The sequence below is a fragment of the Camelus bactrianus genome, chromosome 16, assembly GCF_048773025.1.
Source record: "Camelus bactrianus isolate YW-2024 breed Bactrian camel chromosome 16, ASM4877302v1, whole genome shotgun sequence".
In the NCBI taxonomy this organism is placed as follows: Eukaryota; Metazoa; Chordata; class Mammalia; order Artiodactyla; family Camelidae; genus Camelus; species Camelus bactrianus.
Window position 1 is genome coordinate 8630855 of NC_133554.1, and position 23228 is coordinate 8654082.

Here is a 23228-nt window from a genome sequence, read left to right on the forward strand (position 1 = left end):
CCACCTTTAATGTTGTGGCCTTGTGCCTCCCTTGACCCTAGTCCTGGCCCTGGAGGGAAGCCCTGGAGTCTGGATGGCTTGTTTGGAGGGAACCGAATGGACATCTGGATCTCGGGGGTCTTGGAACAGCTGGAGCAGAGAGAAAGGGATGGAAGGAAAAATGAAAGAAAACAACAAGGTCTTACTGTATGTCACAGGGAACTGTATTCAGTATCTTGTAATAACCTATGATAAAAATAATATATGTATAACTGAATTACTGTGCTGTACACTAGAAATTAGCATTGTAAATCAACTATTCTTCAATTAAAATTTTTTTAATTAAAAAAAATTAAAAAGAAGGAAACACTTGGGAAGAAACTAGCCAGCTAAGGGAAAGGAGTAGGGATGGGTTTAGTCACAGAGCCTTAGCTGGAAAAACCGGGCAGCTCCAAGACACAGACCTCCCATCTTCAGAGGCACCAGTAATGACCCTCTCTATTTTCTCTTTCCTTTTTCTGTACCGCCCTCCCCGCCCCCATCTTCCCTTTTCTTTTATAGGTGCCTAACCAAAACCAGTCCAAAGAATGGTATTGATTTCATGGACTCGTTTGCTGAGTGCCACCATGCTGTACACACTGCTGTTTTGAAATCTGCTTTGGTTGGACTCTTTCCAAGGAGGTCCTCAGAAATTAGCTGAGGTAATGGTGTTTTACTACAAGGTACTGAGTTTATTTTTTATTATTGTATTATTATTATTCATTTATTATTTTATGGCTTTATTATAAAGGTAATGGGTTAACTCGGCAGGCCTGGGCTGCTCAGACTCTGCACAAGATTTTCAAGACTGGCCCTTGACCAGCTCCTGCGGGATAACCTTTCGAGCCCTCGGAATATCTAGTCTGGGAAGAGTATCATTGTATACGTGAGGCCCTGGGGCCGTACCAGGTAGTTAATGCTAACAATGGGATGTATGGTAAACACCTGTTTTTGTATGCCTAGAGGCCTTGGGCCACACTGCGTCTGGGCTCGAGACTAAACAGCTAAGGTCAGTCACACTGACCCTCCCTGCTTACACGACTGACCACCAACAAAAATCCTGTATTCCAAGACTCTGGTGAGCTTCCCTAGGGAACCCCGACGTAGATACTCTTTTTTTTCAACATAGATGCTCTTGCAGAAGAACCCAGGAAAAGCAGAACAGGCAGACTTCAGATTATTTTGGATCCAAGGTAGCTCTAAGGACTTCGATTTTAAAAAATAATAATTTTCAATCACAGAACTTAATTTTTAAACCAATATAAGCACCCAAAGATCAAAGTTCAAAAAACAAAAGCAAAACAAAAAGAGAATACAAATAGATATAATTGTCTGTATGTTGCTAAATCTAGCGGCCCAGGAAGAATTCCATCAAATGTCAAAGGATGTCTCTGGACTAGAGCAAGGGAAAGGGGCTTTGTTTGTTGTTGACTGTTTGGGAGGAACCCACCCGTGACTTTCCCATTTATGAGCTTCTGGTCTTTACTAGCAAAGCATCTCTTTTCCCAGGGGAAAAGACTAGTCCTAAATACAAAAGTATAGTATATTATCTAATAGTCCTTACTACCGTCCCAGAAAGTCTCAGTAAACATAAATGTGAACCACTTGCTGGAGAAGTGCCTGTCAATGGTGTCTCAGTAAGGATTTTTTAAAATCTATTTTTATTGAAGTAGAGTCAGTTTACAATGTTGTGTCAATTTCTGGCGTACAACATTCAGTCATCTGTATATATACATATGTTTGTTTTCATATTCTTTTTCATTATAGGTTACTATAAGACATTGAATGTAGTTCTCTGTGCTATTCAGTATAAACTTGTTAATCATTTTATATATATTAGTACCTGCAAATCTCGAAATCCCAATTTATCCCTTCCCACTCACTTTACTCTCTGGTAACCATAAGTTTGTTCTTTATGACTGTGTTTCTGTTTTGTAAATGAGTTCATTTGTATCTTTTTTTTTTAGATTCTACATATAAGTGATATTATATGGTATTTTTTTTCTCTTTCTGGCTTACTTCACTTAGTATGACAGTCTCCAGGTCCATCCGTGTTGCTGCAAATGGCATTATTTTATGCTTTTTTATGGCTGAGTAGTATTCCATTGTGTGTACATATATGTATATATATGTGTGTGTGTGTGTGGTATATATATATATATACACCACAACTTCTTTATCCAATCTGTTGGTGGACATTTAGGTTGTTTTTATTTTTTGGCTATTGTAAATAGTGCTGCTATGAACATCAAGGTGCATGTCTTTTTGACATGATTTTTAATATGAAAGTACTCTTTAAAAATGAAAGTGGGGTTCTTACATAGAATATCAGTTGGATGGCTATGAGTAAGACCCAAAATAACAGTGGCTTATCCATGATTTAAGTAAAGGCCAGAGGTAGACAATCCAGGGTTCCTATGAAGCTCTCATAGTCTCCTGGGATCAATCCTAGGGCGCAGCACTAGCCTTTGGGTACCAGGAGGCGCTGCTGGCATCAAAACCATATTGCAGGCACGGAATGGAGGGAGGAACTTGCCATCTGTCTCTCAAGGAAATTTCCTACAAGCTTCCCTTTCCATTCATGCCCCGCAGCCCAGGGCTTAGCCACATGTCCACACCAGCTCAAGGAAGACTGGAAATTGTACTCTGTACTGCAAGCGGCCACGTGCCTCTGGGATTCTAGGCGAGGTGGGTGATACTGGGACAGGCAACCACCCATCTCCCCCACAGTTGTCATAAATGTTCCCCACATTTTCCTCTTTTCTTTCTCCACCAGGGCCCACATTTCACAGTCATATTTGCCCACAGAAATGGCTTGTCTGGTTTGGGATGCTGGTTCTGATATTTTTCTAACAAATAATACACATATGGTGTTTATGTTTCAACGTGTCCCTTGATGTAGAAATATAATTAGAAAGAATCTAGACGAGGGGGATTTGTCTGTATGTTGAATGTTATGGGTTCATTGAAGTGTAATCACCTTACTTAAAACACCGCATCTATTGAGATTGTCAACTATGCCAGGTTGGTAAGTGCGCTGCAATTCAACTTCTTCCTTTTCATCCGCTCTCAGACACAGCAGGACGCTAGTTTGTAGGCTTGTGGCGCCACCTGGTGCCCATCAAGAACAGTCTCCATCCCTGAGCAGGGAGATGACCTCTCAATTTACAAACGAATCCCCTGTCCCCTTCAAGATTCCCTACTTTGTTTTTGTTTTTGTTTATATATATATATATATATATATATATAATTCAAGTATAGTCAGTTTACAATGTTGTGTCAATTTCTGGTGTACAGCATCATGTTTCAGTCATATATGAACATACATATAGGGGGTGGGTATAGCTCAGTGGCAGAGTGTGTGCTTAGCATGCACAAGGTCCTGGGTTCAATCCCCAGTGCCTCCATAGAGAAAGAAAGAAAGAAAGAAAGAAAGAAAGAAAGAAAGAAAGAAAGAAAGAAAGAGGCATCATGAACATATATACATTCATTTTCATATTCTTTTTCACCATAAGTTACTACATGATATTGAATATAGTTTCCTGTGTATACACTTGTTGTTTATCTATTTTATGTATAGTAGTTAGTATCCACAAGTCTCAAACTCCCGATTTATCCCTTCCTACCCTCTTCCCTTACCCTTCCCACTCCCTTCCCCGGTAACCATAAGTTTGTTTTCTATGTCTGTGAGTCTGTTTCTGTTTTGTAAATAAGTTTGTTTGTCTTTTTTCTTTTAGATTCCACATATAAGTGATATCATATGGTATTTTTCTTTCTCTTTCTGGCTTACTTCACTTAGAATGACAATCTCCAGGTCCATCCGTGTTGCTGCAAATGCATTATTTTATTTTTTATGGCTGAGTAGTATTCCACTGCATAAATATACTGCAGTTTCTTTATCTAGTCATCTGTCAATGGACATTTAGGTTGCTTCCATATCTTGGCTATTGTAAATAATGCTCCTATGAACATTGGGATGCATGTGTCCTTTTGAATTAAGGTTCCCTTTGGATACATGCCTAGGAGTGGAATTGCAGGATCATATGGTAAGTCTATTTTTAGTCTCTTGAGAAATCAAGATCCCCTAGTTAATACCACTTCAGATAATCTTTCTCACACAAACTCTCTTTCCTTCTACCCCTTTCTTCCAGCTCTTGCCCACTACCCCAGAAAACCTCTCCTCTCCTGATTTGCACCAGAAGCTGCTGTAGTGTAAGTGAGTGTTTTTGATTTCTGTGCGTTCTCTCACTCAATTCCCCCAAGAACACAACGTGCTAATATTATCCCATTGGAGAGGTGAGGAGACTGAGGGGGCAAAGCTCAGGTCATTTCCCCAGGTATGCGGAGCTGGGAAGTGGAGTGCAGGGCTGTCTCCAAGCCCATGCTTTCCCGGTGGTTCTCAACCCCCGAAAACACCTTTAAATGCATCAGTGTGTCATTGGATAAATACATTGTTGTGGGTTGTTATGAAAACCTATCCAATATTTATAACAATGTTCCAAGAGTTAATAAATGTATTCCTGGTTTAAATGACTAATTTAAAAATAAACTTTAGGTGCACCTCCTGTGTGTAGGTTTAAGGATGTCCATATAGTCATGTGTCTTGGCACCTGTTCACTGAAATATATTCATCATTCATTCTCTTCAGTGTGAATTTCAGCATCCAGGCTAGCTGTGTTATTTGAATACTGAATTTAAATTGATAGACTTGTTTCTCAGGGTTGAGGTGACTTTTAGATTTAGCAATGCCCAAAGACATCAGAATCACCTGGGAAATAAAATGCTGATGGCTCTGCCCCCATCATGGACTTTCTAAAGTACAGCCTCCAGAGGTGGGCCAGAGACCTGGGATCTGCCTTCTGCTCACTGACGGAACTGCCTTATATTTCTGTGGTGTTACTGGATGCATTGTATGTATGTAATGTTGAGTAATTTGAAAGCATGGGATATAAAATTCACCTAATACACAAAAAAGTGAAAGAAAGCCCATCCCTTCCAATCAAACCAAAATTTCAAGAATTGCCATTTGAAAGCTCGTGAAGGAAATTGGACATTGCTCTGTTTTGTTTTGTTTTTTAAAGCCAGCCTTTACCCTGTGCCCCAGATTCCTGCTAGACTTCTGGGTTAAGGTACTCTTCCTTAAGGCCACTGTTAAAATTCAGTTTAACCATCAAAGACGTTTCCAGATAAGCACTTCAGGATGTGCACAGACCATCTCTGGTTGGTGCTGCGCTCTGGGCACTGTCCCCAAGGGCAGGTTGGGTTCTTATCACCAGGTGGAGAGATGTCAAATATTCTTACAAGAGAATACAAGCTACCGAAGGTCAAATTAGCCCAAACACGAAGGGTCAGGAAGGACAGTGGAGGAGTGACTGGGATAAGAGAGGCATCAGGGAAGGCTTTGTGGATATGATTTTTTGAACCAGGTCTTGAAGTCGGGAAGCCAGATAGGTAACCCAAACACCCTGGTTGTGCACGGTTTTCTTCTGGTAGATGGGAGATACTTGATGCACATGTAAGGCAAACGTGGATTTTCTGGATGTTAGATTTGAAATTCCTTCTCTGGAGCTGACTCATGGTCAAAATAGAGGCAAAACAGGCCTAGACAAAACAGGACCCCATTTTGGCAGGGGAGGGTAAGGCTCAGTGGTAGAGTGCGTGCTTAGCATGCACAAGGTCCTGGGTTCAATCTGCATTTTAAAAAGTAAACAACTAAACTAAATTACCTCCCCCCACCTAGTAAAGAGAAAAAAAACCATAATTATCGCCCCCCCCACCAAAAAATAAAACAAAGAAAACCCAGGGCTCCATTAAGTGGTGAAGGTGGATGTGTATTCAGTGGGACTTTGAAAGCAGCCAGGTTGGAGTGAGGAGGGCGTGGGCAGGAGTCTGAACATGTGAGTGCTAATCTGGTCTCCCCACTTCTGACTTGAATAAACTTGGACAAGTCCCTGGATCCTTTGGGCGGCCCCCAGCTATGAAGGGCTTTTCTCCAGTTGCCGTAGACAGCCTAGCCTTCAAGAGACTCTGATCATGGCTGGTATATATCAGAGGGCTTTGTAAGCTACATTAGATATTTATAAAGTCTGGATTTGTTATTGTTCCTTTAAACCACGCCTCAAAGCCTATAGTTTGCCCACTTGGATAAGGTCCGTACATCATGCTTTCTTACATGGCATTAATGTAGTGAGATTAAGGATCATTTGAGTGACTCCCTACCGCAGGCGTACAGAGAGTTTGAATGAGGCAGGAAGGCAACAGGCCCAAGATGAGTCTAGAAAGGGAGTGTGTGGGTGTTGGCAGCAGAATGAAGCCTCAGAGACAAAGGGACCCTCTTGCTTAAGAGGGACCCTGACATGTCATCATAGCCATGAATTTGTTGTTGTTGTTGTTGTTGTTTTGTTTGTTTTTTGTATTTTTTTTTTTTTTGGTGGGGATAGGTAATTAAGTTTATTTATTTAAAAAACAATTTAATGGAGGTACTGGGGATTGAACCCAGGACCTTGTGCATGGTAAGCATGTGCTCTACCACTGAGCTATACCCTCCCCCTGACAGCTCTGATTTCAGTGGCAGTGACAAGGGCAGTAGTGTGGGCAGGGTGTGTAAGAGAAAACCCACTGTGAAGAGTGAGTGAAAAGAATGTGGGAGGTGGTAAATGGATTGCATGAGCCTGAGAGAAAGGTTGTGTCCAAGAGAAGGGATCTTGTTGGAGGACTGAATAGTTCATCCGTGATTTTTATGGATCATATCTTGAGCTGGGAAAATGACACCATGAAAATAGGAGCCGTCCTGCCCACATTCCAGATTCTCTGTTCACACTGGGAACTTTTATGTCCCTGTGATGGTGGGAGACACTTGGACTTGATTGTCCTCCCGTGTTATTATCTCAAAAAAGAGCCTCAGAAATATTCACATAGGACTGCCTTGGCCTGGATTGCAAATAATTTCTACTCCTGTGGGAATTCAGGCTAATTAGTAGCAGTTGCCTGGAGTATGGTGATGGGGACAAGGCTCTAAGGCAGATCTGGGGCTCCGTGGGCAGGGGCACTCTTGGGGCCCAGTGGTGTCTTAGCCCTGGGACCAGGTAGGTTCTTATTTTGCTGACCTTGACAAGACTCCAGAGCACTGGGGAGGAGCCTCATACCCTGGGGTACAGCTCTTTTCTGCTTTGTCCTCTGATCACTTGCAGCCTTGTACATTCTGCTGTTGTGTGTTTCCAGTGCATCCCCTCCCACTACCTCATGCTCTCCTTCCTCAAAGGCCAGCACTCACCCCTCTGCCAGGGCAACCTTCTCTTCTCTGCCTCTCCACCTGGCACCAAACCATGGAGCAGTTGCTGGGAGATTGAGGTTTCCAGGTGTTGCTGCATTTTATCCCATGTGAAAGGGGCTGTGGTTTCACCCAAGAGAGTCGCGGACCTTACAGGACCCTGAAGGCACCTCTCAGGTTTAGAACTGCTCTCCTGGCATAGTGATAACATGATCTTGCTGGGTCAGGCTCAGACTTGGTTCTCTGGGCTCCGTGAGGTAATTGTTAATGCCACAGGCAGAGGTTGCCATTTTGTTTTGGTTCCTTGCATCTCATAGCTGGGGGTGTGAGGGAAACACTGAAGACTTAATTGAGCCTTAACATAGGTTATGCCCTGGCCTAGGGTTATTCACCTGAGGGCGTAGAGGTTTTGAAAGAAGTGAAAGCTTGCAAGGTGGGTGTTTTGGTCATTTCTTCCAGAATCCGAACAATGATTTACACTTACAATGCTACTTAAGTCTGAGGGGACATGGAGTGCCCTTACTACTAGTTGGGTAATAGCTTGGAATGTGGTCCATAGATGATTGAAAATATAATTATGATCAGCACTAGGTCCAAATCAGAGTCGTAAGCGAATCTGAGAGATGGCATGGTTTTGAAGTATAAGAAAGGAGTGGCGCCAGTGCGGGTGGCCCTCCTTCCCACATCTTCCGCAGATAGATGGGAAGGGACTGGGGTGAACGAGAGCAATATGTCTTTTCTTTACTATTCACCTGTCTCTGTGTGAATTCAAGACGGTGAATTCCTACCTGCCATTTTTTTCAAGAGGAGCGAAACTGCTCAGACTCACCTATAAAAGTCGATTCCATGAACTCCTGAACCTGTTAGGAGACATGAAACATCAGCCCCTGCCCATCATACACATCCCCATACACACTGGGAGTGAGAATGGTATCTGTGGACCATTTATCTTGGTCTTCTTTTCTTGGTAGATCCCCATGGCTCCAGATGACCCGTAAATTGGCTAGTGTGTTGAAGCAGATGGAGGGCGGGGGAGCCAGGTATTCAGGATACAACTGGTCCTTTTCTTGTCTAAGCCACCTACAAGGGCTGATCAAATGAAGCACTGTTCATGTCTGGGCCAGTGATACCCAAACTATAGTGTGCATCAGAACTCCTGAATCTGTTAAAACACAGACTGCTGAGCCCTACCCTCAGAGTTTCTGACTCAGGAGATCTGTGGGTGATGGCTGAAACTTTGCATTTCTAACCATCATCCTACATGATGTTGGTGATGCTGATTTAGACACCACGCTTTTCTTTTATTTAAAATTAATTTAAAATAAAAAAAATTATTGATGTATAGTTGATTTACAATTATTTTTTAAGTTAAAATTTTTGAAATATAATTTACAACAGACAGCACACTTTTCCAATCACTGACCTAGGCTATTGGTTATCAACCATGTGGGCTGCATGTTAGAATTGCTTGGAAAGGAAAAAAAAAAAAAAAAAAAAAAAAAGCCCAGATCATATCTCAGATCATTTTCAACAGACTCTATGTAGGTGGCACCAGACATCAATATTTTTAAAGATCCTCAGATGATTCCAATGTGCAGCCAAGATTGAGAATCACTGATCTAGGTTCCTGAGAGAGATGACCATTAATGTAGATGTGCTGGATAAAAGTCAGCAGAACCAGTGCCTTCCGTTCTTGGTCTGAGGCAGGGTACTTGTGTAGTATGGACATCTTTCCTTGGGATGAATGCAGTTGGCAATGATTGTGATGGTGGAGGTGGATAATAGCTTGGACAAAGATTTCAGCAGAGTCAAGAAGTTTGCAAAAGCAATCATGTAAAGGGTAGACAAGCTGATTAGGGAAACAGAAGATGATTTCTGGGCAGCAGTGAAAGACCTCTGGAAAGTGGATACCATACATTTATTTGGGAGCTTTTCTCCAAAAGGTATGATTTTCCCCACTAGCTGTCAGCAGCCTGGGCAAGCAAAATGGACATTGCAACTGATCCAGGGTTAACAAACTTCCCAGGCAATTGCAGACAGTAGGGCAAAGGAGTTAAGGAAATTGGTGTGAGAATGGCCAAAGTGATGAACCCTATAGTCTACAGCCTAATCCCAAAAACTCAAGCAAAAGCTTTTTCCCCCCGATAGATTGTGTACTGGAGATAGACATATATATATACTTTCTGGTAATAGTCACTCCCTTCCCTATTCCACAGGATTATGGTGCGGCAAACACAGAAGCCTGCCCCCACAACTGGGGAAGACAGGTGACCCAGATTTGGCTAATCCTACTATCCCTTTCCCGTGAATACAATGATTGGTCCAGCGGTGAGCACCAGACCTAAACAAGGCCAATCACAGCCCTTCCCTGTAACTGATACTTGGGAGGCGTGGCATAGTCTGAGGCAACATTAGATAGGATGGCAGGCTTCTCCAATGTTGTGACCTTGAACTGAGACCTGAATAACAAGAAGCTTGGGTGCACAGGAAAGGCAGAGGAAGCAACAATAAGTACAAAGGTTCTGAGATGAGAAGGGTCAAGTTCAAGAAATAAGGAGGCTAGGGTAGAATGCCGTTCCCATTGCCTGAGCCGCTCTCTCCCTCCCTGGGCGATTCCCGTTTAACCTTCGGATGTCAGCCCAAACATCACTCCCTCCAGGAAGCCTTTCCTGACCTCAAGAGCAGGTCTTCCTTCACCCCTAGCAGACGACTGGCCTGTTCCTAGGATCTAGGGGCCTGTGTTCACCAGACTCACGGAGCCCAGGGAAGGCAGTGACGGGATAAATGATGTAGGTGGGGTGGGGGAGGGGGCTAAGGGGATCGCGCGATCACTGTCCGGCGAGAAAGTGAAGCCAACTCCCAGTGTCTCAAGTCCAGATGAATGCTTGTGGAGCTACAGCAGCGGGCAGAGCGGCCGGTCCCAGGGAGGAAGTGCATCCTTGGAGCCGTTCTAGGACACTCGGAGGACCTAGCTCGTCAGTGACCGTGGAGCTGAAGAGGGCATCGCCCGGCGCACAGGGCCACTCCAGGGAGCTGGTGTGGCAGGCAGCGGCGAGGTGCGGCTCGGGAGCGGGCAGTACCCTGCGCAAAGCAAGGCTGGAAAATGTGAGGGGGCGCAGGCTTGCCGACCACCTGTTCCTCCTGGAGTGCGGCGCGCGCTGATTGGCTGGAGTGCCGCCCGGGTACCGGAAGTGGCCGGTGCCCATCGCCCGTGAAACCAAGACAACAGCTGCGGGTTCTGCGCGAGCGGGCGGAGCAGCGCGGGGAGCCCGAGCAGAGCCAGCGTGGGGAGCCCGAGCGGAGCCAGCGTGGGGCCGTGGCTGCCTGCGGTGAGACCTCATTCCGTCCCGGCGTGGGGTGGAGGGCACTGGGCTTCCGACCCCTCCCCACCTCCCCCCGCCGTGAGCCCCGCGGAAACCCCCCGTTCAGGCCCGTGCCTGAGCCCGGTGCGCTGTGTGACCTTGGATTTTATGGTCCCCCCGCCCCAGGCCTCCATTTCCCCACCTGCACACGGAGGGTGTGGGGACTGGACACGGCCAGGGCCGGTCCCCGCTCTGGTTCCATGCCTGTCAGCCGCGGGAGCAGCAGGGACACCCCTTCCTCGGTCCTGACGTGGGGGCCGATGGGAGCTGTGGTTTTCTCAGACATGCCATCCCCAAGTAACCTGCGGGGACGAAATGGCGGGCACTGTCAAAAACTTCAGGCCTCCTGGCAGATTGTGCCCAGGGCTGGCAGATGGGATATTGGCTTTAGAAGGGTATGTTATAGAAAGGAGTCCGGTTTGAGCTCAAAGTTAATAGAGCCTTCCTGATTTGGGGAACCAGGGGAAGGACAGAGGAAAGGAAGATAACAGTGCTTTAAATGAAATGTCATCCAGATTGGGAGAAGGAACTTATTTTTACAGGGTTATTGACATTGGCTGTGTGCCAGACATCGTTCTAGGTTCTTCAGATACAAAAATGAATGGAATATCCAGTTTGTCCTCAAGGGTATCACAGATTCGTTATGTCGATAAGACTCGTACAGAAATTCATGTAACAAATATTTACCAGGCACCCGAAATGTGCTAGGCACCAGGAATACTAAGATAAATAGAATGTCGTCCTTGCACGTGTCTAAAGAAGAAAGCAGAGATGAAGATAGACTAACAGTACAATGAGGAAACTGCTACAAGACGAAGGAGCCACAGGGGCAGGGGCAGGGAAGAAAACGGAGGGGCCTGCCTGTGAGCTGAGTCTTACAGATGATTGTTAAGTGCACAAGGTGGGCAGTAGTATTCCAGGAAGTGAGAATAACCTGTTCTCAAAGGCAAAGAAGCTTTAAAGAATAATAAGTGTTTGAACTGCAGGACCCTGAGCATGACTGCAGCTTGCAGCAATCATTGGAGAGCATGGGACAGGAGATAGGAAGGGAGACAGGGAGGGTGGATGAGTCCCGTTAAGAAATTTTATTCTGTAGGCGTTGGAGAGCAATACACAGGAAGCAACATGAAAACTATAGTACAAAGAAAGAGGTCCATGAAATGCTGGCCCAGAGGACCAAGAGAGAACTTCCTTCCTGCAGGTCTTAGTGAAGACTTTGGGGAGGAGGAGATCCTTGTATTGGATACTCTTTGGTACCATCTGGCTTTTCAAGAATTAAGGAAAAGTATTTATATAAGTTAAGATGCTTTTGCCTGTAAGTAACAGAGTACAACTCAAGCTGGCTTAAAAAATACAAGTGTATAAGCTCTCATAATTGGAAATCAAGAAGTAAAGCAGTTTCAGGTCTGACTTAATCTAGTGGCCCTGGCTCCATTTCCTTTCAGTTTTCTTAGCGCTCCTGCCTTCATCCAGCAGCAGTTCTGGGCAGTTCTGGGCAGCAGTACATACAAGTCTCTTCCTGTGGTTCTCTCAGGATGGCAGGAAGCTATTCCCAGAAGCTCCCAGCAAACGTTCTCAGGATATCATTGACCCAGATGAAGGCATTTGTCCATTCCTGAACCAGTCCCTCCTGTTCTGAGCAGTCACTTGCAAGGGGGATGGTATTAATGTGACTGGGGCTCACCCCTGGAGCTCCTGGGTGAGGTCAGATCTCTGGCACTGAGAGCAAGGCCACTGTAAACTCTTTTGCTCACATACCCCATAAAATAATTTGAAAAGCTTTGTGTATCTCCTTACATGTTTGTAAGTTGATATCCAAATGTTTCATCATTTTTTCATCATAAATTTGAATAGCTCCAAATATTGCTATATATTCAGTGTCTACTCACAGAAGTTTGAGGGTAGGGGTGGGGCGGTCAAGATGAGGGACAGGAAAAAAGAAGTCAGAGCAAGAACTGGCAGCGTATCTGCAATCCTGCTGCCTCACACATGCGTGGATCTGCTTGGTGGACCAGAACTTGGGTAGAGATGGATGCACCATATTGAGAGTGGGATAGCTCCAGCCATTCAGATGGTCTAAAGCTGGTGGGGCATCAGAATTACCTGGGGCACTTGTTAAAAATACACTTCCCTTGGCGTACCCCTGGAGAGGTCTGAGGGCGGATATGTAGATGAGTAGTTTTAGAAGTTTTCTAGTTTTCCTGCATCTAACCTCGTTTTGGGCCAAGAATCATTATTTAACAAGCAATCATTTAAAAAAAAAATTCCTGCTGTGCAAACCTATGAAACAATGTTTAGGGTTTTATGTGGCTTCTTATGTAGGCAGTGTGGTACTTTAAAAAGTTTTATTTCTCATGGTTAATTAATAGGTGGGTATTTGATTTATGCATCAGTATTTTGTGAATGAGGCTTTCTGAGCCTGCTCTCCTGGGCTGCATTAAAAAAAAAAAAACAAGGTGTGCAGAGTTAAAGACCCTATTCTGGTTTTTTTCCCTAAACTGTTTTTTTCTTTTTTTAATTTGATTTTTTAAACTGAAGTATAGTTGATTTACAATGTTGTGTTAGTTTCAGGTATACGGAAAATGATTCAGTTACATGGATCTATCTATTCTTTTTCAGACTCTTTTCCACTATAGGTTATTCCAAGATATTAAATATAGTTCCCTGTGCTATATAGTAGGTTCCTGTTATTTATCTATTTTATGTATAGTAGTGTTTATCTGTTAATCCCAAACTCCTGATTTGTCCCTCCCCCATCGATTTTTTGTGTGAAGACCTTATTCTGAACTACGGAGACCCAGTAGATGCTTGTCATCCCCCAGACTGAGGTCAGCCTCCTCCTCAGGTGGCACCTCTGTCTTTTCTCTCTCCAGAAACAAGTAATTTCAGGTTTAGGAAAGTGGAGAAGTGAGAAACATACATGTATGAAATTATGTTTGGAAATTTGAATTTGGGCTGTGAGTAGTGGGGTTTCCATATGAGGACAAAGTCTAATGTGTGGCTGTGCCTCTGGGAAAATACAGAGGGTGGCTTTGATTTGTATATGAGAAAGTATCTATAAAGCAATATTTAACAAATGACATTAGTATTATGTCACTGGCAGAACGCAAAGTGAAAGAATAATCAGTGGGGGTAGGAGTATAGCTCAGTGGTAGAGCACGTGCTTGGCATGCATGAGGTCCTGGGTTCAATCCCCAGTACCCCTGTTAAAAAAAAACAAAATACTAATTACCTCCCCACAACAGCAACAGAAAGAGAATAATCACAGGAGGCCAGATTTAGTTGGGAAAGACTTTGTGGATTTGAATTTTGAACCAGGTCTTAAAGTTGGGGATAGATACATAGATAACTTTTATATCTTGCATCTTGTTTTACTGTGGACAAGTGATTTTCCAGATACAGGTTCTATGAATGCTGACTTTGCCAGGAGATGGATGATGGAAAAGAAGTAACTAAGGGAGAGATAAAAGTGGAGAGGCAAGGCTAGAGAGGGGGTCAGAAGTAGATAAGGACTGAAATACCACCTTGTGGAACTTGTTCTTGGATGAGCATTAGAGAGAAATTTGTTTAAAACAGTGCTTCCCAACCCAAACGGTACCCTGGATGAAGAAGATAGCTAAATTCTCTACAGTGGATCCTTACAGTTATATAGGTACATATCTACAATTTTCAAAAGTTGAACAAAAAGGAGAAATCCAGGTTTTGGGTACCTGCCCTTCCTCCGTGGGAAAATTAGAGAAGGCTCTGAGTTGGGGAAAGTTGAAGAAGATTCCCGGGTGATTTTCACGTGTAGCACAAAGAGCTTCCAGGGCTTCAAGATTCCAGCAGGAGATCAGGATCCCTCCAGGTGTCAGGGGAGGGGGCTTACGAGGGTTGCACTGGTGAGTGACTAGAGAGACCCCAGGGCAGGCTGGTGGTAGTAACTACCATCCTGGGGGTGACTGGAGGCTGGGCAGAGCAAAAGAGCAGTACAAAAGGCACCCCAAAGTCACCACCTTCCCCTTTCCTCACCACTTGACCCCAGTCTCTCCTGCCTCTCAGGGTCTTCATTTCTTCAGTAATCTCATCTTTTCTTCCCTCTTAACCTGTCTCTCACTGACACCATCCTTTCTAATGTAAACATGTTGAGATCTCTCCCATCGGAGAAGATCCCTCTTTGACCTTTCTTTGACCTTTTGCGCTACTGCCCATCTTGGTTCTCTCCTTTCATCCAGATTTTCTGAAAGGAGCAGCACACGTATTAATCAGTCCACCGCCACCTGGCTTCTGCTTCCGTCGTTCCACAGACTCTGTTCTCACATGTTGCCTGTGACTAACTGTCCCGGTGGATGTTCTCCAGTTCTTACCCTGTTGGATCTCTCAGCTGCACGTGATGCTTTGTAATTCCCTCTGCATTGCCCTGGTGACTTCTGTGGCGCTGTGTCTGGTTCTCCGCCTGCTTCACTAACCATTCTTTCTCTTCTTGGCAGGCTTCACCTACCCATTTATCATTAGGGTCCTAACAGGAAACGGGTACTTCACTCAAAGTAGGATAATTTGAGTAGGGTTTATTTGCAAAGAAGTTAATTATAAATGATGTAGGTGTGGGCGGGTATTGAGGAACCTGGGGCTGGCAATAGTGGAGTAGTCACCACCCCAGGCCAGAAGAGACAAGACGTAGGAGAGGGCCCAGATCCCATAGAGACAGTTGGGTAGGATAGACTCCTTGAGAGGTGTAATGAACTTCAGCTGAGGGACACCATGAGCCCAAGGCCACCTCATAGGAAGGAACCAGGAGGGTAAATACCCTGACCTTACTCTCCTCCCTGCCTCCTACTGGGGCTCCCCAGTGGTTGAACACTACTGGAAGCCAGAGGGCCTGTTGATGTGTGCTGTGTAGGTTCCCCTCCTGGGGCAGAGCGAGGGTAGAGAAAGGTTGAAAGATCTGGAGGGAACATGGAAGTTAACGCTCCAGTGTGGCCTCTGGCTTTCTAGGTTTCTGTTTGCAGTAGCTGACAGTTCTCACACTACTCATTCCTGTCTCCATCTCCAGTCCTGACTGCTCTGAGCTTTAGACCAACACATTTGGACTTACTCCTTGATACTTCTGTATGGATATCTTGAAACTCATCTTGTCTAAAGCAGAGCTCATCTATCATCTTCCTCCTAAACTAGCTGCTCCTCAGTATCCCTGACCTCGGTGGTACCACTGTCCATCTCATTACGCCTTCCTTTACATCTGTATCCAATCACACACCAAGTCGTACAGAATTTGTCCTCTTAGACATTTCTCTAGTCTGTTTCTGCTTCATTCCCACTACTACTGTTACCCTAGTTAGATCTCATCACCCCTTGCCTTGATGACTGCTTCAGCCTTTTAACTGGTCTCCTTATATCCCAGTCTGCTGCTTTCTGCTACAGCCACTACGTGGTCACTAGTGTACATCCACCTGAAATGCTAATCTGACCATGAACTGTGTCATTCTTTGGCTTAAAAACCATCCCATGACTCTGCATTATGAGGATGAAGTTCCATAGCCTCCCGCTCCACTTTGAGCATCACCTTCTGCAATGAACACTTTTACCAATAGGAGGATTGTGTCCTCACGTTTGCTGTGGCGCCACAGGTGCACTGCCCTAGACACAGGGCCTCTTCAGTGTTAGCTCTCGGTTGCTTACTCCCTGAACAGGAGTGAGGCTCACTTCCCCAGCATTTGGACCTTACTTCTGTGAGGGGACAGCTAAATACCTGGGGCCATTGTACCAATTAGGAGCAAGTTTGGCTTCATAAATTAAAAAAACCATAATGGCTTAAGCAAGGAAAAAACTTATTTCTTTCTTAGATAGAAGAATTCCAGAGGCAGGCATTCCAGGGCTGGTACGGCAGCTCCACAGAGTCATCAGGGACCCAGGTTCCTTCTGGCTCTGGTTGTGTCATAGGATATGTCGGTGTACTCATGGTCCAAGATGGCACCCCAGCTATCCCCTCATGCCCTGGGCACAGCATGGAAGAAGAGGGTGAAGAAATGTACCCCCTCACCCTTAAGGAGATTTCCCAGAAGTCCCTCGTGCTTCATTTGCATTTGACTGCCTCATTGGCTAGAAGTTGGTTACTTGGCCAAATGTAGCTGCAAAGAAGGCTGAGGATATTTCTTTAGGTAGGCTCATTGCTATAAAAATAAATTCATTATTCTGTTTCTGATGAGGCAGGGAAGAGTGGAAATTTGGGTAGACAACTAAAAATCTTTGCCACAGCCTTTTAGAAGTTTTTAAAAAGAATAGGTTTTATGATTTATAAAAGTGCTAAGAAAATTATATAAAGAGACCAATTATAATATTAGTATGTAAAAATCAACAGCATTGCTATATATACATATATAAATGATAACCAGTTAGAAAATATAAGAAAAACTTACTAAAAGAGAAGACATAACAGAAACTTGATGGATGTAAAAACATCAGGGTAAGTTTGGAAATTTTACAAAATTTTATTAAAGTTTATTTGGAAAAATATGAGAATAGACAGGAAAAATGTTTGAAAAACAAGCTAATGAGAGAGAACTTTAACATAATGAAAAATCTGAAACTATTATAGGTTGAACAGTTTGATATTACAGAGGGAATAGACAGATCAGAACTGAATAGAGTCTGGAAGTCGGCCCAGCTATATTTGGAATTTTAGACTATGGTAAAAGGCATTTCAAATTAGTAGGGAAAATTAGGTATTGATACAATTAAACTAGAACCTTACTTCACCCAAATAAAAGGGAAGTAAGAGTAGTTACTTCCGTGCCTGTTGTAGCTAAGTCACATTAACCTTTTGAGTGGGTAACCCCTACAACATACACAATCCCCCATTCTGTAGAGCTGCTGAGCACAGGACTGGGCCAAAGATGGTTCTTCCTGCTACTCACTTCTGGTCACTTCCTCTATAAACCCCCAAATTATATTAGTCCTTTTTGCCCCTTCTCCCAACCTTTTCCATATACCATTTATTAAAATGGCTACCATTTTCTTTAAATGTTTTTCTTACCAATTTCAGGCTCTGCCCAACTCAGTGTTAATATTATGGAACTTTTGGGGTGAGGGTATGGCTCAAGTGGTAGAGCACGTGCTTAGCATGAAAGTCCTGGGTTCAATCCCCAGTGCCTCCATTAAAAAAATATTATGGAACTTTTTATCAGCATCTCCTTACCAACCATTTCCTATTTCTCTCCTTAAATCTCTTCCTCTGATAATTTCTCTTACTCTTGTGGGTCAGTGTCTGCTGTTTGTTTAGCACGTCCACCGTAATCCTAAATCTCCTCCTTCTCTTCATCAGTGTCCTGTAACCTCACCTGATCCTGAGAGTGTGCTTGAGCACTGTCAGAACCATATCCAGCCCAATCCATACTCCCTAGCATTGGCTTCACTTAGCTACGCTGTAGCCACTTCACGTACTTACCCTCTCTCATTTCAGATTGTGAGATGGGGACTGAGAACAAGGAGGTAATTCCCAAGGAAGAAATTTCTGAAGACTCTGAGCCCCATGGGGCCATATTAGACAAACTTCCAAAGGTGGTTTACCAGGGTCACGAGTTTGGAGCAGCAGGTGAAGAAGACACGTTGGAGGGGTGTTCCAGAGAGTCCTCAGAAGAGATATTGGAGCCGACGTCTCCTGAGGAGAGAGACTTTGCATCAGGGTTGATTATCTTTAAGAAATCACCCACAAGTGAGAAAGACCAGGAGAGTAGTGAGAGCAGGAGAGGCTGCAGGCCCAGCCTGAACCTGCCGGCGCATCGCGGGGAGGCTGCAGCAGAGGCGCTGGGCATGTTCGCTGCTTCTGGCCAGCACTTCGCAGAGAGTTTAGGACTTAACAAAACACATAGAGGTTCTGTGGGAGAGAAGCCTCATACTTGTAAAGAATGTGGGAAAGCCTTTAATCAGAATTCACATCTTATTCAGCATATGAGAGTTCACAGCGGAGAGAAACCCTTTGAGTGCAAAGAGTGTGGAAAAACATTCGGAACTAACTCAAGCCTTCGAAGGCACCTAAGAATTCACGCTGGAGAGAAGCCCTTTGCCTGTAATGAATGTGGAAAGGCCTTCATTCAGAGTTCACATCTCATCCACCACCATAGAATTCATACTGGAGAGAGACCTTATAAATGTGAAGAATGTGGTAAAGCCTTCAGTCAGAATTCAGCCCTTATTCTACATCAGAGAATCCACACTGGGGAGAAACCGTATGAATGTAATGAATGTGGGAAGACCTTTAGGGTGAGCTCACAGCTGATTCAGCATCAGAGAATTCATACTGAGGAAAGGTATCATGAATGCAACGAGTGTGGCAAAGCCTTCAAGCATAGCTCAGGCCTTATTAGACACCAGAAAATTCATACTGGAGAAAAGCCCTATCTGTGTAATGAATGTGGGAAAGGCTTTGGTCAGAGTTCTGAGCTCATCCGGCATCAAAGAATTCATACAGGAGACAAGCCGTACGAATGTAATGAATGTGGGAAAACTTTTGGCCAAAACTCAGAGATTATTAGACATATTAGAATTCATACTGGTGAGAAGCCCTATGTTTGTAAGGAATGTGGGAAGGCCTTTAGGGGAAACTCAGAACTTCTTAGACACGAGAGAATTCACACTGGAGAGAAACCCTACGAGTGCTTCGAGTGTGGAAAGGCTTTTAGGCGGACCTCTCACCTTATTGTCCACCAGAGAATTCACACTGGAGAGAAACCTCATCAGTGTAATGAATGTGCCAGAACCTTTTGGGATAACTCTGAGCTGCTTCTCCACCAGAAAATTCACGTTGGAGAGAAACCTTATGAATGTAGTGAGTGTGAGAAGACCTTCAGCCAGCATTCCCAACTTATCATCCATCAGAGGATTCACACTGGAGAGAAGCCTTACGAGTGCCAAGAGTGTCAGAAGACCTTCAGTCGGAGCTCTCACCTCCTCCGACATCAAAGTGTTCACTGTATGGAATGATCTGCAAGCCAGGAAAGCTTTCTGTGGGAAAGCTGAAGTCAGACTTCCTGTTCTTAATCTGCACCCCAAGTTCTCAGAACAAGTGGACAGAACCTCTGCTGTTCTTCTGCTGATTTTCATTTAAACAGTTGGTCAAAAAGGATGAGGCACTGTTATGAACTATTCATTGAGAAGTTTCAATGTACTGAGTTAAATCATAAAAGCTGTTTCAGGCCTTAATTCTCCTCTGTCCCTTTTCCCCTCCCTTCTTCCCTCCTCCCCTAGTGGATCACAGAATGTGAGGGGTCCATACCAGCCATCTAGCCCAAATTGTTACCATTCAGGAAAAATGGAGGAATGTGATTCCACCACCTCTTAGAATGACAGAGTTGACTCCTTGAATATTATCCCCCGAAATGTTAAAGTCATGGCCTGAAGACACACCTCTCTCTTGTCCACTGTTTAGCATTGGGATAATTCAGTAAGCTTTTATTAGCTTCGAAATCTTCCAAACATGCTGTCAAGTTCTTTTAGAAGGTGGCAGCATTGATGAAGAAGCAAGAAGCTTGGGTCATCTCACATCTCCCGCTAGGCTTCCTCAGTCATCTGAAGAGGGTGCCATGATGGAGGAAATTGACAGGGAATGGACAGGATCGTAGGAGAAGATCCTCAGAATCCAGAGGGGCTGATTAGCAAGGCCAGGGGAGAAACAAGTGAGGCCAGGCTACTCAGCGTGGACAGAAGCAGCACTCCCCACTTCAGGGCTGCTCAGGCTGACTGCTTCCAAGAACTCTGCTGCATTCACTCCTGGCCCCAGCTCCTGCTGCTGCTGACAGATCCTGTGTCAGGAAGTAGCAGAGAGGACTGTGCGGCTTCATTGTCACCAGGGATCTGGCCACAGGAATGAGCCAGTCCACCTGACTGACCAGGGCCCTGCCTCGCCAAAGCACTTAAGCTCTTGTGACCTGGGCCCCACTGCTGGGAACCCTGGCTGATAGGTCAGGATGTGACAGCCTCTTTGCAGTGTGCCCTTGGCTTTGGAATTCTCTTTCTTCAGTGTCTCTATATGAGTTCCCTGTGTTCTCCTATGTGTTTTTTCTTCTTCAAGGAAACACATCCTCAGTTCTTCACATGTCAGTGTTTCTGAGGCAGTGGGTAGTAGGAATTGCACTAGTGGGGATCCAGCAGGCTTGGGGTCTGGTCTTAGAACCAAATCTTGAATAAGGCACTTCACCTGCTGGTCCCTAATTTTCTCATCTGTAAAATTAGGGGAGTTGAACTAAATGATCTCAAGTTTCAACCAGCCCAATAATACCTAGATTCTTATTTGTAAAAAAATCTAACTATATATCTTCAGTGTGCTATTTTTAATCTGTTTATTACACTAATACTAATCACTAGTATTTATTGAATTTTTACTTCGCCAGGCACGTGCCAGTTTACATTTTTATTTTCCTGGTCCCCCTGTGATGTGGGTACTCTTTTTATCCGTTTTAAAAAAAAATTAGCTTTATTGAAGTATAGTTTACATACCATAAAATTCACCCGTTTTAAGTGTTCAGTTGAATGCTTTTTCGTTAATTTACAGTGTTGCACAACCATCGATGATGTGGGTATTCCTACCCCAATTTAAAAGATGAGGGGCAGGGAAGATGTCAAGTAACTTACCCGTGATCACACAGCTGGTAAGTGCCAGAGCCAAGACTCCAGCCCTGGGCTGTGCTGCGGATGGATGCATGACTGCCTTATTGAAAGTCCTTTGCACATTTTCTGTTCATTATTAATTACTACATGGATTTGAATATAATGGATTTAAGTCATGTCTTTGGAAACATAATTGGTCACAGCCAAAACCCACCAAGTAGGTTTATTCTGTACCCCAATATGTGTCCCCCCAGATTCATGCCCTTGGCTTGAGAAAGCGGCTGTACAAATACAGTTAATCACACAGTTTCCACTCCTTCCAGGTACCTCTGCATCTAGTAGTCAGACTTTAGCAGGAGAAGTTCTTTATACCCCTTTCTGTAGGGTGATTCCAAGTGCAGGGTGCTCTCATTCCTTTATTCAGTGCTCAAGCTCAAATTGATTATACGCGAACATACCTTTCTCACTTGTCCTCTTACCTTCTGATTCCTGTGTCTGAATGTTTTACTTGCACCTTCAGCCCTTGGTATAGAACTTGGCACCTCTTTAAGCTCCCCACAAAGGATTCCCACACACAAACATATCATTACAGAAGAAGCTCTTGTGTAGGAGGTGGGGGAGGGTTATATCCTATGAGACATTTTGTTCTCAGTAGTCCCTTCTTGGCTAAACTGCCACCAAAGATTTTTCTCTTGGTCCTTCCCTCAGGACCAGTCACCTCAGCTCCTTTCCTTTTTCTTGCCAGATACCCAGTCGCCCTCCACCAACCCCCAGCTCCATTACCTTCTTAAACCCTCTTCTCAGCAAAAGAAAAGGCCCATCAGGTAATCAATTCACTGGAACATTAGAAGGCAATTTAATGACCAGCTTTTATTGTGCCTGAGCATATTCTCCCAGGAGGGAGGTCTCATACCTCATTCTAAGAAAAATCTTCCAACATATCTTCATGCTTTCCCAAGAGAAATTTTGGTGAATGAAATAATTTCCACCTTGTTATATACAGTTTACACATATCCTGTAAATTCATTCCCCGCCCTTATCCACCTCTCACCCAGCTGTCTCAGGAAGATTTCTCTCTTGCTTGTCTGCCCTCTCCCCTTCAGTTTACTTGGGAGCCAAAATCTGACCATAATTATGACTGGTAGTCATAATTTAGTGCAATTCGAGTTCTACCAAGGAAAGAAAAGACGTGAATTTTCTTCATTTCAGACCCATTAAAAATACCAGGATTCACAATCTCAAAGACCCACCAAATTGCCCAGAAATAACCCTTCAGAATTTTTGCAGCTACATCCATATACATGTTCATCCTTCTCTAATTCAACAGTTTTACTGGTATACTCTTTAAGTAAATAAAGCCTTTCTTCACAATTTTACTGATTTGATGTATTTCTAAGGTCTATTATTCCAAAGGACATTGTTTCATTTTGGTCTCTGTATGATTTTGTATGCCAGTTTCCTGCCTTACCTTAATCCCTCAACATGTGCTCTGTTAGCTTCCAGTTTTGCATAAGCTGTTCACTCAGCCCTTGATCTACTTTGCTTGGTGAGATCCTGTATCTTTCATAACAGGGCAAATGTTACCTACTTTGTTTAGATAGATACAGTTTTTCATGTTAACAACTTAATGTAAGCTATTATAGATCATCTCGATGGTCCATTAAAAAAATCATCTTGTCACTGAGATTTCTGGGCTGGTGTTTATTGTCATTATTTAAGATGATGATGATGATGATGATGATGATGATGGTTAACATGTTCTAAGTGACTCCTGGTCTAAGGCAGGTTCTTAAGGTTTTTGGGTCTGGGATTATCTTTGAGACTCAGAAAAGCTCTGCCTAGAAAACTTTGTGCAAATTCAGGGAATTCATGGACCATCTGAAACCCATCATTGGACCTCCATAGTCCTTTACACATTCCTGAAATCAAACTTTTACCCGTAACACAGATTACCAAGTAAGCCACAGTGACCTCTCCCTCATCACATCCCTTAGCTT

The 23228-nt window shown here is 44.0% G+C and overlaps 2 protein-coding genes and 2 non-coding genes across 8 annotated transcripts in view; 3 read left to right on the plus strand and 1 right to left on the minus strand.

The window, feature by feature from the left end:
* Positions 1–548: 548 nt before the first annotated feature.
* ZFP3 (ZFP3 zinc finger protein) lies at positions 549–22915 on the plus strand. Of its 5 annotated transcripts, none has more exons than XM_074342427.1 (3): positions 549–680; positions 4170–4230; positions 18089–22915. In XM_074342427.1, exon 3 carries the CDS (start codon positions 18097–18099, stop codon positions 19606–19608), a length of 1512 nt encoding a protein of 503 aa, XP_074198528.1. In that variant the 5' UTR covers positions 549–680; positions 4170–4230; positions 18089–18096; the 3' UTR covers positions 19609–22915. The 5 variants fall into 5 exon arrangements, with proteins under 5 accessions (XP_074198528.1, XP_074198527.1, XP_074198526.1 ...); XM_074342425.1 differs by having other exon boundaries at positions 627–701; XM_074342424.1 differs by lacking the exon at positions 549–680 and adding an exon at positions 3926–4064.
* Positions 6493–6565, minus strand: TRNAG-ACC (transfer RNA glycine (anticodon ACC)). Its single transcript has one exon. It is a non-coding gene; the product is annotated as a tRNA-Gly (tRNA).
* The window catches only part of RABEP1 (rabaptin, RAB GTPase binding effector protein 1), a 165766-nt gene continuing 153019 nt past the window's right edge, over positions 10482–23228 (plus strand). Inside the window, exon 1 of the mRNA XM_074342419.1 lies at positions 10482–10617. The gene's annotated coding sequence lies outside the window, so the exon portion shown is untranslated. The remainder of the gene's footprint in view (positions 10618–23228) is intronic.
* TRNAA-GGC (transfer RNA alanine (anticodon GGC)) lies at positions 13785–13856 on the plus strand. Its single transcript has one exon. It is a non-coding gene; the product is annotated as a tRNA-Ala (tRNA).